At 42.9% G+C, this 13,773-nt stretch overlaps 1 protein-coding gene and 1 long non-coding RNA gene across 6 annotated transcripts in view; one reads left to right on the top strand and one right to left on the bottom strand.

Moving 5' to 3' along the window:
* PDE7A (phosphodiesterase 7A) overlaps positions 1–13,773 on the bottom strand; it is a 67,809-nt gene that overhangs the window by 29,649 nt on the left and 24,387 nt on the right. For 2 of the 4 annotated variants that reach the window (XM_075270439.1, XM_075270440.1), the window contains exon 1: positions 597–711. The exons of the other annotated variants lie outside the window; for them this stretch is intronic. In XM_075270439.1, the coding sequence (XP_075126540.1) occupies positions 597–656 (60 nt within the window). In that variant the 5' untranslated portion in view covers positions 657–711. Of the gene's footprint in view, positions 1–596; positions 712–13,773 lie in introns of those variants that run through there. 4 annotated transcript variants of the gene reach the window in all.
* On the top strand, positions 3,701–12,777 carry LOC142200264 (uncharacterized). 2 transcript variants are annotated; one of them, XR_012715442.1, is made up of 4 exons: positions 3,701–3,753; positions 7,644–7,720; positions 11,532–11,641; positions 12,019–12,777. It is a non-coding gene; the product is annotated as an uncharacterized LOC142200264 (long non-coding RNA). The 2 variants fall into 2 exon arrangements; XR_012715441.1 differs by lacking the exon at positions 3,701–3,753 and adding an exon at positions 4,366–4,465.

Below are 13,773 nucleotides of genomic sequence, written 5' to 3'. Positions count from 1 at the left end.
GCTTCTCGAGGATCTTCGAAGTTGGACAGAAAGCAAACCAAGAAGTTATATTGTTAAAATCAGTAAAGAAAGGTTTTCTGACAGATGTTAGTAGTTAAAAATGGCTGTATATAAGGATATAATGTCCTGCTCTACAACATCGAGACACAGGGGATGAGGCCCACTTGCGCTCATGGCTTCTAAATTCTCAAATCTGGATTTTATGTACTTTTCTTCCTTACAAAACCCATCCCCATAACTTCACAGCCTTCAGTGACTGAGCTGTGACATCTTATAGCTACATACGTGCAATGTGCCAAGTGGCGTTATATACAAGCTGCCATGTAAACATATTCCGTTACAGGATTTCACCATCTGATATACGTAGCATTAGTGCCATTATGTCATCGCCGTGTCTGGTAAACACTTTCAGATAATTATATAAAAATAATAATAATAATAATATGAATGTAATTAAATTATATATTAAATATATACACAAATCTATTGTATACACACACAACTTGTAGAAAGTTTCTACAAGGGCTAATAAGAGATAACACATTGTACAAAGGGCCGTGCCCCCGGCTACTACAGACTGCTGTGTACTTGCCCACCTTAGAAGCGATCCACTTGAGGAGTATCACGGCTATAGACCAGAGTAATGTAATTCCCATGGAGTCACACAAAGCCTTGCATCGTAGCCTGTTTTGGGAATAGTGAGGGCGCGCTAAGTGACATTAAGCAGAATGGCGACCGGTGATCTGAGCTCCAAGCAGCTGCACTAACACAGCAGTCACCTGATGATGTGGGCACCGACGCCTCACAGCTCTGCACCCAGGCTGCCAACTACAAAGTCACACAGACACGCGCACCAGGAGAACCTGTCACACCACAATACGTACATTATTAGCTGAAGACATGGGCTCCTCTGTACCCCTCACAGTACAAACAACCAAAGTCTTCGGGGATGATACAGAAGACATCACGGTGATCACCACCACCCTGGCTTTCATCCACAAACTAAACCTTTTATACCTTAAATGGACGGACACAACAGTTCAGACTGCTGCAAAATTACCATAAAGTGTTGTGCCACCCAAAACTTGTCAGGGTTACTTTTGCATCTGGGTCTTGAAAAAAAGACTAACCATTTTTTACCTGAGACAAAAGCAGTCCCTTTTAGAACACAACATGCTGGCTATCCGCCGCAGTCACTAGAGGGCACTAGTGAGCTTCTTGCATACTCCTATGGGGAGAATAATGGCTACCGCTAAGATAACTGGACTTCTCTTTATGCTAGATTCACATTAGTGTCAACTGTCCGGTCTTCTGATCCACTGGACCATACCGCGCCTGGCAGACCATATTCATTATAATGGGATCGATCGGGGCATCTGTTCATTTAAATTTGAAACTCAGGCGAATATTTTTTTTTTTTTATTTAATGTAGATTGTGAGCCCCATATACGGATCACAATGTACTTTTTTTCTCCTATCGGTATGTCTTTGTAGAATGGGAGGAAATCCACACAAACATGGGGACAAGATACAAACTCCTTGCAGATACTCAGACGAATATTGCGACAGAGTCTCGGCAAATGTTTCAGAAATAGCGCCACTGCTGAGCACAGGCTGTATGTGGTACTGCAGCTAAACTTTATTTGCTTCAATATACATAAGCTGCAACAGATACAATCCAGGGAAAAGTGTGAAGCTGTTTTTTGAAAGAAGGCAGCCATGTTTTCTAATCTTGGACATCCCCTTTAACTGCAAATGATCTCTTTTTCTATAACGATGAAACCCGTCTCCTTAGTGACACCTACAGGTCTAAACATTAGGTGCTATCTGACCTCAGCTTGCTGTTGTGCAACAAAATTATTGGTATGATATGTCTGGGGAAAAGAAAGCAGATGTTGTTAAATGGGGACGGGGACATTCTAGCACTTTTATTCTGCATTTCAGCAGTTTATCCCTATGCAGGCGCTATACACCATTTTTAGCTGTCCCAGAGATGATGCTTAGAGACGGTCCGCTGCTGTGCTCTTAATAAATCAGGAACGCCCGTGCGCCAGAATGAAATTCCTGTATATGCCAGAATACTGGTGCCAGTTATCATAAATCTAATGGGACGAGGCCCCCACCCCACCCCCACCCTCCCTCATTTGTGGAAAGTGTGCAGCAATGTGCAGAACAAGGGAGAGCGTGCCACATCATCACCCATGCCAGAAATCTTTCACTAAAGCTTTGGGCCTGTGAGCCCCCTCCTCCCCATAACCTTTATCACTTGCCCATTTTGCGGGTTGATGTGTAAAGCCATATTAGCAGGATATAAGGTATAGAATAGGATCTGCGCCTTTGTAGCATGTGCTGTTACTTACTCCAGGTTCACACTAGCTCTGGACCATAATATCACAGCGGGCAGCACAGTGGATAGTTGCCCCTATTTGCACCAACATGGTCAACGTCAACCAACAAGATCATCCACACAGAATCTGTATGTTCTCCCCATGGGTTTATGTGAACAGAGAGAACATATAGATTCAGTGCCATGTGGTTCTTGGTCAGATTTGATCCTTCTGGTGCAAGTAAACACCGCTAACAATGCAGTTTCCCCTATACTGGAAAACACTGTTTGTTTATATGGGTTCCCATTAAATTGACCAATAAGGGACTCATTACATACTTGATGCGAAGGAGAACAAGTGCTGTTGACAAGATTTGTGAATATATTGATCTGGACCATTAAAGATATTGTTCATGGAGGTAAAATGAGCTTTTTGGATCCAGTGGGCACCTGATTACTGGCTTGGGATTCCAGACCCCCAGGTCATTGATGTGACCAGAATCAACGCGCCAACCACAGGGCTGCTCTGCCCCCTCCTGCCCTGATGGTAGGGGGCTGGCTGACTATAGGGAGGAGTGCTAGCTCCAATTATGTCATCTTGGAAAAAGAACCAGGAGGGAACCCCCCGCCCCCCCATGTCCATCATCAAGAGTCTGCCAGACCATTAATTTCCAGGACAATCCCTTTAACATAGGCTAATGCAAACAACATGAGGAGGAGTGGGAAAGTGACCCCATACACAGGGAGACGAGCTTCCAACAGATCTGACAAAAAAAATACAAAATTTCAAATACACATTTAAAATGGCAAAAAAAAATGCTTACATGTAATAAGAACCATACAAGGGCCAATAATCGGAAATAAGTATTCTTATAAGAGTCATCGGCCTATTTAATAGAGACATAATATAAGCAGCTCAGCAATTTGGAATATGTCGGTGCTATAGAAGTGATATGAGGGGTGGGTTTAAGATTTTTTTTTTTTTACCCAAAATTGTAAAAAAAAAAAAAAAAAAAAAAAAAGACTGGGTGACATGTAAACGAAGTCCACGATAACTCTGTGCACAGATGCAGAAGTTTCCATCCAGATGTAGAGACATTATTACAAGTTAATATGTGCGAATATCACTGAAGGGGGGGAATAAAAATGTGAATGAACTCCAGCCACAAGGACACCTGTCAGTCTTGGCACCAGTCTTTATCCATGTACAGAGGGTTTAACTCCGCGTGTAGATCACTTGTCCAAATTAGGTGAACCTCATCTGCATTGACATCAGCGCTTGTAATTTTGGAATCCAAAATAGACAGAAATAGCTCCACGGCCATACAAACACCCTATCTGCCAGAGAGGGGCGAGACGCTTGTGTGTTGTCAGAGGACACATCACACCGACACATACAAGACCCTGACACCGGCTGATACCAGGAGGTAAAATGAGGAGTCACTTAAGATGCTATCAGTCCTGTACTTACTGCTAGAGAGATTTACGGAGGACATGTGAGCGCCATAGACAGAGGGGCCTGTACTTACTGGACCTCACTACTGTAAGAGATACAATAAAAGATGCCACAGACTACGGTTACCTACCTAAGAAACAGGCAAGTCAGGAGCAAAGATCTTTACTCGCTCCCCGCATCCCCTTTCCCCGGTAGATTCTACGGTAGTTCATGTCCTGGGGCAGATTTATTAACAGTCTATAGATAACAGATATTACAAGGTTAGAGGACAGTCTTATACTACACCAGATTTATCACAGTGACAGATGCTAGATGAAGAAATGCTGCATGTTAGACTTTATATTCCAAGTTTAAACTATTTGTTGGTTTTGTTCATAGTAAAAAAAACTTGTATCCATCTTTTTACGATTATGCAAGTCTGCCTGCAAGTACACCAGATATTTGCCTGGTTTGCCATATTTGCCTACAGACACTTGCAAATGAAATAAATATTTGGGTATGGGGCGCTAACTTCGTAAAGACTACTTTTTAATATTCTCACAGATATTTGGCAATGTTGATTGATCTATTTCTACAGACGTTGGTGATAACGATTTGTAGGCAGAGGCCTATTCGTTAACAACGGAATACCATTGTGTGCAGCCAGTGGGGGATGGGCACCTAGGGAATTTTAAAGCTGTCAGGTCAGTATACTTGGAGTCAAAAGTCAAATCAAATATTATTAATAATATTATATAATGATTTCCAGACGTCTACACATAACAGAAAATCATCTGTTTACAGCTTCGGCTATAGGTAAAAACAGAAAAGAAAAAAAAAAAAACAACTCCCAAATATATCTAGTATGGGGCCACACGGTGGCTCAGTGGTTAGCACTGCAGCCCTGGAGTCCTGGTGTTCAAATCCCGCCAAGGGCAAAAAAACATCTGCAAGGAGTTTGTATGTTCTCCCCATATTTGTATGGATTACCATCCCATATACCAAAGACATACTGATAGGGGGAAATGTACATTGTGAGCGCTATGTGGGGCTCACAATCTACAGAAGAAAGAAAAAAAAAAACCACACATATCTAGTAGTCAGCCGCAGTATAATACTAAGCCCTTCTGGCTGGTCCTACACTAAGGCATTCCCGTAACCTTCCTGCACTGGCCACCAGTCTCTCCACAAAAGTAGAGCCCAAGAAGAACATTTAGGCAAGGCCTAAAGGTTGTCACTATGGGGCGAGGCTGATATTGAAGAGGTGCAGTTATTAAATTAAAATTTTGAAAAATTCTGATGCCTGTTGAAAGTCTGTCCACCAAATGCCACCTATTATGCCCAAATCCCCCATATCAATACAATGATGGCTTAAAGGGGTTGTCCATGGATTACAGAAAACCCTGGGGCTGCAGGTGGGTGTTAAAGAAAAGGCAGTCTCACAATGCTCCAGGGCTCCATTGTATTGTCCTGATCCCCTTTCCCTCACGTGCCAAGGCTTCTCGGGTTAGAAGAGGAGACTCTATGGTCCCTAGAGAAGTACCGGTCTCTCATTTATTTATATATATATATATATATATATATATATATATATATATATATATATATATATACACACACACACACACACACACACACACACACACACACCAGTTCCTTACCAGAGACCACAAAGGCTACCGATTGGTCTATGCCAGGGGTCAGCAACCCCCGCCACACATGCCAAGAGTGGTACACGACCCATTAGTCTCTGGCACGCAGCTTCACCCTCCATACCATGTGTTTTACAATGGATGATTGTCCACTCCATTCTGTCAAACTCCAGCAACCGCAGATATTGATCCTGTATATAATATGCAGGCAGGTGGATGACCATGTGAATATACACATCATTCAGTGTCCTCTATAGCAATGCACAGTGCTCTGCAAAGTATTGTAGGTGCTGTGAAGGGGTAACATGTACAGTCACATGGTTCTTTACCCGGCACCAAGTTATCAACTGGATCAATGTCTGCAGATACCGGAGGTTGACCAAATGGAGACTGTGCAGTGTTCTTTACAACTGATGATTGCTCGGAGGTGAGGAATACAGAAGGGTTACCTGGGGCAACAGTGTACGGTGTCCCATTGCTGCCCTTTGTATACAGTAGGATTCCCCATCATCATGCTGTGCATAGGTGCCAACAATGGGGCATTCTACTATATATAGGGTATCATACTGTATAGAGGTGGCCTGTCATTCTGTGTACAATTTTTTTTTACTTCCATTGGAAGCTTCTAACTTCTGTATTAAATGTACTTATTGGGCCTGGTTCAGGCAGCTGTAATACTGAGGCCATCTCCTCTCTGTATTACAGCTGCAATTCCCGCTATAATGACGTTTATGTCGGGGCTCACAACCTATGACACTCCGGGTGCCTCAGCCTTCATTTATCCATTTATTTATTTAAATCGGCACGTCATATAAAAAAGGTAGCCTACCCCCGGTCTAGCCAGTCATTTCAGCCTCCCTGTTTATGGCCAGATGAACGAACATACAAAAATGGAGCACCAAGGACACACGAATATGCATTTTTTTGGGGTCTCTTTTACACCCAATCGGTCATCCCAGAATTTTCTGTAATTCTAAGATAACCCCTTTAAGCCTTATAGGATCCACGCCATAGCAAGAAGAGGATAGAACCTCTATACACGTGTGACATCTATGGGCATGTTTATCTAGGATATCACAAGTGTTGCGTCTAGTAATGGCTAGGCATCATACATTACTTTTATGTATGGTTTTATTACTTGTACAGTACAGTAGTCTTCTTCTCCAGCCAGCCGTTGTACATTTGCACAAGGTTTGCATATCAGGAGCATACGCATTGAGCCTTATGACAGATTATGCCTTTGTTCCATAATGTATCATTAGGGACCGTGCCATTCGGGGTAGTGAATGATTTACTACTTATCTGGACAGTAGTATACACAGCTATTAGCTAGTAATATTTACCCTAAGTCACGGGGTAAAACAATAGGACGTGGCCTGTGATGACCTTCAGCATACAACTATGTGTTCATTGCACTAAAAGTCCACAGGCCTTATTTACCCTTATGAAACAGGGACGAGAAAAGGACTTCATCTTTCACCCTGTCAAGGTAGCTGTAACATTGTACACAAAGCGATAGGTGCGGTTGGTCTCATTACCACCAAGGCCCAAGGAAAAGTGCAAATAATCCAGCAACAGGTCTCCTACGTCTACAGAGGTTTACTAGATAAAGGAATTCACTGAATGGCCGACAGAACCAGATACAAGGGCCACGGAACACTCTTTAGCTAAAGGGGATTAAAGGGTTAACTTGTTCCAACAAGAACACTCCTTTAAAGGGTACCCGAGTTTTCATCAAATGTTGAAATATATGCAGGATCATATGTTCTCTGGCTATATAAGCGATAATACATAGTGTCTTCTCAGTTTTCCAGGTAATATAGTCCTATTATGGATGCAGCACATTTTACATTTGTCACTAAAGAAGTCTTAGCACAATCAGGAAAGCAGCTTACTGTCTATGCCCAATAATCCATCAGCAATAACACAAGCAGCTAGTCAGAAGTGGATAGTGTCCTAACACTCACTCCGAGCTGTGAGAAGTTGCATACTCCTCTCTACAGACAGAAAAAGCCATATGGAAGCATGTAGAGGTTGTGAAGAGAGACCTGACCCTCCCCCCTGCGGTGTTCCCTTCTTAAGCCTATTGGTTTTTAAGAGAAGACCTGCCCTAGTAACAGGGAGTGAACAGCAAGTCAGGACAGAGGGAGACCGCTACTGGCAGAAACTTTAGAGAGATTTTTCCAAGCAGAAAACATTTTTAAATAAAGTGCGTTATATTTTATTCCAGAATTACATGCTGTGACCATTGATGTATTCCTATACCCTGGACTAGAATGACGCAAGCATGCAAGATACATAATACAGGTAAATATGCCATCTACCACATACTCCTGACATAGACCAATATATACCAAAACTAGTAGACAAATAAGACACACACGCCGAGTTCATGATGCCGCGTGTACGTCAGTAGGATACAGATGACTAAGAGCTTTGCTTATAATCACCTTTATGTCGGATAAAAGCTCAGGATCAGTTGGGTAAACACTAAAAGTGACAACCATCACATTCTAGCGACATAAGACCAGACTCCTACAGAGGGCGCTCTGCAGTAATCCAGGGCTATCGATTTGATGTAATGTTGTGGTATCACTCACTGACAGTAACAGAGATCTTATTAACCCTCTTCCATGTTAGTCGACCGGACACTAGAAAAAGGAACACCGAATCCTTCCTGCACAGGCAGAAATACAAGTGGTTGCCTAACACATTGGACTTTAAGAAGGGCACCACCACAAATGGAAAATAACCAGGCTATAGGGTTGTGGAGCATGACCTGATGGCACAAACTATACTATTGCATAAACTATGCTATGAAAAGCTATTGCAAAAGGGCTTGTGCTGGGAATGTTCTATGTGGCAATGGTAGAAGAGTCACAGACAAGTCTCATCAGGGCCCAGACAGATATCCTGTAAGCGCTGTCTGCTCTGACGTATAGGCAATGATGACTAGTAGTAATATGCATGAGACTTTTCCAAATTTCAACACCTGAGCTAAGCCCCCTACTCCCCCAGCACTGGCATACGACTGACTCCCGCCTGTAAGTGCGCTGTATCTCCTGGACTGAATTCAACTCCCGGCCCAATCCCTACAGTAATGAACTGAGAGTGTTATTTCAGTCCATTAGGCTCTACACACATGTCCGAGTGTGCCATCCGATGGTACCCCATGGGGTCACCTGACTGTCCTTCTGTTTAAAATAGAGCAGGTCCTTATCATTGGAACAGAAAAGTTCAGAAGCCACCATAGAGGCAAGTGCATCATGCAATGGACTCACGTCACCCCAAAGTGTCATCGGATTGCAATCCGCTGCAGACTTGGTCCCATATCATATGGCACACTTGCTCATGTTCATGGGGTCTTACTGAAGTGATCGGGCCGAGTTTGGTCCAGGAAATACAGCTCACACATGGATCATTTTCTATGGACGGGCTCTGTTGTGTTCAAGGGCCCCAACTATGGCGCAGGTCTCCACTGTGTAAAACTGCAGAGCAAGTGCCATAACTGCTGGCTCACTGAGGTTTTATGCAGTGGAGACCTGGTGCTAATGCCCACGATCAGTCAGATGTCTATGGCAGATTTTGCTACAGTGTGACCTTACCGCAGACTTTCTGTGAAAAGCACTGCGGGGAAAAAAAACGCAATTATTTTTGGCCGCGGTTTTTTCTGTAGTGCTTTGTGGCTGCAGTTCACTCCGTGGGGCCTCAGCCTTAAGGTCCCAAAAAGGGAAAAAAAAAAAAAAAAAAAAAAAAAAATTATAATGGAGGTCCTGGTATAAAATAGCAGCTTATGTCTTTCTGATGCGCTATTCAGTACAAGTACACCTCCCATGATACCGCTCGCTCAGTAATATAATGGGGGCCGATAGGCTTTACTGCCATTTACACACTGGGGGAACACAATGTGAAAGAGCCAACGGGCACCAAATACCGGTCAGTAAGGGGTTAAATTGAAAAGTGCATTTACTCCATTGCCAACTGTAATGTTTAGTGAGCGAGCACCAGATATTTGCACTAGTAATGTACACATATGAAACTTGTGGCTCTCTTATCAAATATTTACTCAGTCACTGACATAACATACACTTGTTTCTAAAAAGGTAGAAGAAACCGACAACTTAAGATGAATTATTATTAAAAAAAAAAAAAAAAAAAAAAAAAATTCTCCCCTCTCCTCCATCTTAGGGAACATGCACATGACGCAGCCAGGTCATGGTTAAATGGCACGGACAGTACATGGATAACATCTGCGCGCCGCCTGTGCCCCACAGCCCCATTCACTGAGGTCAGGGACTGGACCTAGCCAGAATTTTGCCCCAGACTCATAGAGTAGGGTGTAGGGGGCCATCGAAATGAATGGGTGCTAACTGTGAAAAACACAATGAGCACACTGACCATGTATACAGGAAAGCCTTGAAGGGTCTACTTTTGTATATTAAGTCACTTATAGGGTGCAGGAATATCTTAGGTCCCATAGGTCTCCCCCTAATAAGTGATGTAAAGTCAGACCAAGTCTAAAAGTGCTTGAGATTTATCAAACAGTGTCAGACACTTTGGAAAATCTGGTGCAGTCTGACTCTGCCTGGCCTAAAACTCAGACCGTGGTAATCTGCCCCAATATGTATAAATATCACACCATAGCAATGCATCGAGGAACAATCCTTCATAGTCCCACAAAAACACTGAAAAACTGTGCACCATCACTTCGTAAACAAAAATGGAGATTCCCCTTAAATGCAGCATGTAAAGCCCCTTTCACGGTTTGTACAGAAGTGACAATATATATATATATATATATATATATATATATATATATATATATAATATGCTCTTTCACATGCAAAAGAAGAAGTTCTGCTACAAAAGGGGTTTTCCAGCAGGATACAAGCAGTAGACAGGATACTGTTCACACCATGTGTGCTGTACTCTATCACAAGAAGTCTACCTTATGTATTGTAGTCTGAATGGCTTCGCTAGATTGTCATTCTACTGTACTAAATCGGTTTCATGATATATTCAAGATAGAAGAATCCTCCAGTTATTATGCAGCTTACCAAGAATGACTAGTACACGTGAATATAAGAAACTCTGTAATACATCTCTTTTAGTAATAGGTTTCGTTCATTTACAAAGCAGAGATACGGCAGTCTATGGAGAGGGGGAGGGGAAGGAGGAGGCTGCTGGGGAAGATAAACTAATGGCTACAGCTGCTACACAGAGAGGGAATCACGCAGACACGGCTGTATCTTCAAGATACCACTAAGGGTAGTAATTCACACATAATTTTTTGATCAGGGTTTTGAGACCGTATCCACCTCAAAATCCTGACCAAAAAGACGGCTTCCATTGAAATAAAATGCAAAGCGAGATGTTCAGAGTCACCTCGCGATTCGGAGTGAAGAAACGCCCTCCTCCCGACTAGTCCCATTCATTGGGCCTAATCTGGAGCGGAGCGCGTGGCTGGATGTAGTGCACCGGCTTTCAGTCGTGGCGACCCAGCTTTTGGATCGGAACCTGAGGCGTGTGAACTTACCCTAACACTGCGCACAATAAATCAAACAGCCCTCCTCCTCTCTCCATAGAGTAATGATAGCTCCACATACACGCAACTCTATGGAAACAAACATACTTGAGTGACCAGGAGTTCAGAGTAGGAGGATTTTAGAAGTGAAATCTTCCTCCTATTTGTTTCAGTATAAAATTATATATATCTCAATGGTATTTCTAACGGATCTGTTAGTGCCTGACACGTTAACAACAGACACCAATAACGGTAGTGTGAATACCTCCCTACAGACAACTGGAAGTTGGGGGGGGGGGGAGAACAAACAAACATTTTATTGCTATAACATGTTATATCACCACCAATGCTGCCGATACTATAGTGCAGCGTCATGGCCACCGACTCCCACTCCTGTATTTTTCCAGTCTGGCTCCGACTCTTCCATAACAGGTCAGACAGAAGCTGGATACAGTCATGTCACTTATTAAGTAGTCAGGGATTGAAGTGTTATGAAAGTTAATATGTAATAAAATATGGATCCAATTATAGATGATTAAGAATTGTAAAGTATAATTAACAATGGCTCATCTATAGAGATCTTAATTTTTGCAGACTCCACAGCCCCGACTACAAACCAAAATACAGAAAAGCCTCCATCCCAGCATCCAAAGAGAAAAAGGTGAAGTGGGAATATTAACCATTGGAGAGTGTTCTTCGGTGAGGTGCGGAGTTGGATGTGTCACCCTGTATAATAGCAGGTTCATGTACAAGCCATAGTCCATTTGTACTGCTTTGTATTGAATGGTTGGTGAATCACGTAGTAAAGGCTACTGTATGTTGACACTTGCACAGGGCAGCGTCCACTGACCGTGAACTTTTCCAGTAGTGATGCAAGAATGCCCGTAACTAAAATCTACAGACGCACGCACCATACAATATAGTATTTTAATGCACCAAACTATTTCATGGCAGATTCCTCAACAATGAAGAATATGCCACACACTATTGTAATGATGAGCCCTTCAGATTATTATTCTAAACCATTCTGGGTAAGATGCCAAGCTGGCTGAGCTCTACTGACGCACTTTTATTATTTCAGGGACAATAGAATGAAACCAGAGAAGAAGAAGAAGAAAAAAAAAAAAAAAAACCCCGTAGAGGAACAGCAGATTACAGAGACGCCCTAAGCACTAACCAGCACCATTAACTCATCGCCTTCCACAGGGGTTAAACAAAGTTACCAAGGACCAAACAAGAGCACGTGTAAATAAGAAGCATATGCTGGAATTTGGCATCTGCACAAAGTCGCTGGACGGCGTACAACATGTCTATTACAGAGAGGAGCCCCAAGTCAGCAAGAGAAGATATCATCGTATGACATTTTAGGATAAAGGCAATTGTGCCGCCAAAACCTTTGTTGTCCAGAACAGAAAGAGACTGAAGACTATAAAAAAAAAAAAAAAAAAAAAAAAAAAGAAGAATACAACAGACAAAACTTTTTATAGTCTAGTCCACACATCTCCTCTCCCCTAACCTGAAAGGGTTAGCCAGCCGCCAGGAGCCTGACCTTTCCATACTCATGAACTCACGCCAGCTTCACTAGTAAACATCCAGCTTGTAAGTGTCTTGTATATCATACAACCTATTCCTTTCCATGAAATAGGCAAGTTAAAAAACAAGTAAAAATATGGCAAAGATACAAAACTATAGAGATGTAGCAGAGTTATCCCGAACTTCTGGAATTGGTTTAAGAGGATTTTTTGCCACCCCCAACAAATCCAGTTCTATATATCATTTAAAGAGATTCTAGCATTAAAATGAAATTTTTTTCTGGGTACCACGTTGGAATAGCCTTAAGAAAGACGACTTCTCCTACCTTTTGATGTCTTCTCCACGCCGCCGTTCGGTAGAACGTCAGTATGCAAATGAGTTCTCTCGCAGCACTGGTGGCACCCCCAATGCTGCGAGAGAACTCTCCAGCGCCGCCTCCATCTTCTTCAGGAACACGCTCTGCACGCGTTTTATTCTAATGCTGGCTTCAAACTTCTAGGCCTCAGGCAGCCGACCGCGCATGCCTGCCAGCCACAAGAAAATTTTCTATTTTGTTGTGGCCGGCGGGCATGAGCAGTCGGCTTTGCCCGAGGCCTAGAAGTTTGAAGTCTGTGCCTGAAGAAGATGCAAAGAGGGGCCAATCTAGAAGAAGATAGAGGCGGCGCTGGAGAATTCTCTCACAGCATTGGGGGTGCCCCCTGTGCTGTTTGAGCACTAGGGACCGCCCCCAATGCTGCAAGATAACTCATTTGCATACCAACGAAAACAAGGATTTCTACCGAACGGAGGCCTGGAGAAGACATCTAAAGGTAGGAGAATAGCCTTTCTTAGGGCTATTTCTACGTGGTACCCAGAAAAAAAATTGCATTTTAATGATAGAATCCCTTTAATAGCTGCTGATTTATTACTTGAACAATTCTTGCTGTTAGTTTTGGAGCCTGATAGGTTAGTCTGTGTACTGTCAGGTGGGCGGTGTCAGGCAAGAGCAGACAAGGGGTGTGAACCTGAGCCGACACTGGCTGCCTCTGATTAGAGCTCTGAATCACACCCCCTACCTGACACTTCAACGCCACAGAAGAATACGGTTAAGTTTGGGGGACCTATTGACTATAATAGGCTCTGCCGGGTGCTGGCTGTTATCATACTGAATGCAGTGGAGAGAAAAAGTCCTCCATGCAATTTTAGCGGTTTGGCGCAGATTTGTCCTGCTTCAGTATTACTGTCAGATGGTTTGACCTCACAGTTCATTTTCTTCGCAGCTCATCTTTACAGTAGAAGACTATAGAAGTGTACGGTCAGCGGC

The sequence above is a fragment of the Leptodactylus fuscus genome, chromosome 4 (assembly GCF_031893055.1).
Source record: "Leptodactylus fuscus isolate aLepFus1 chromosome 4, aLepFus1.hap2, whole genome shotgun sequence".
In the NCBI taxonomy this organism is placed as follows: Eukaryota; Metazoa; Chordata; class Amphibia; order Anura; family Leptodactylidae; genus Leptodactylus; species Leptodactylus fuscus.
The sequence above is the reverse complement of the archived record's forward strand: the minus strand, read 5'-3'. Positions and strand labels throughout refer to the sequence as shown.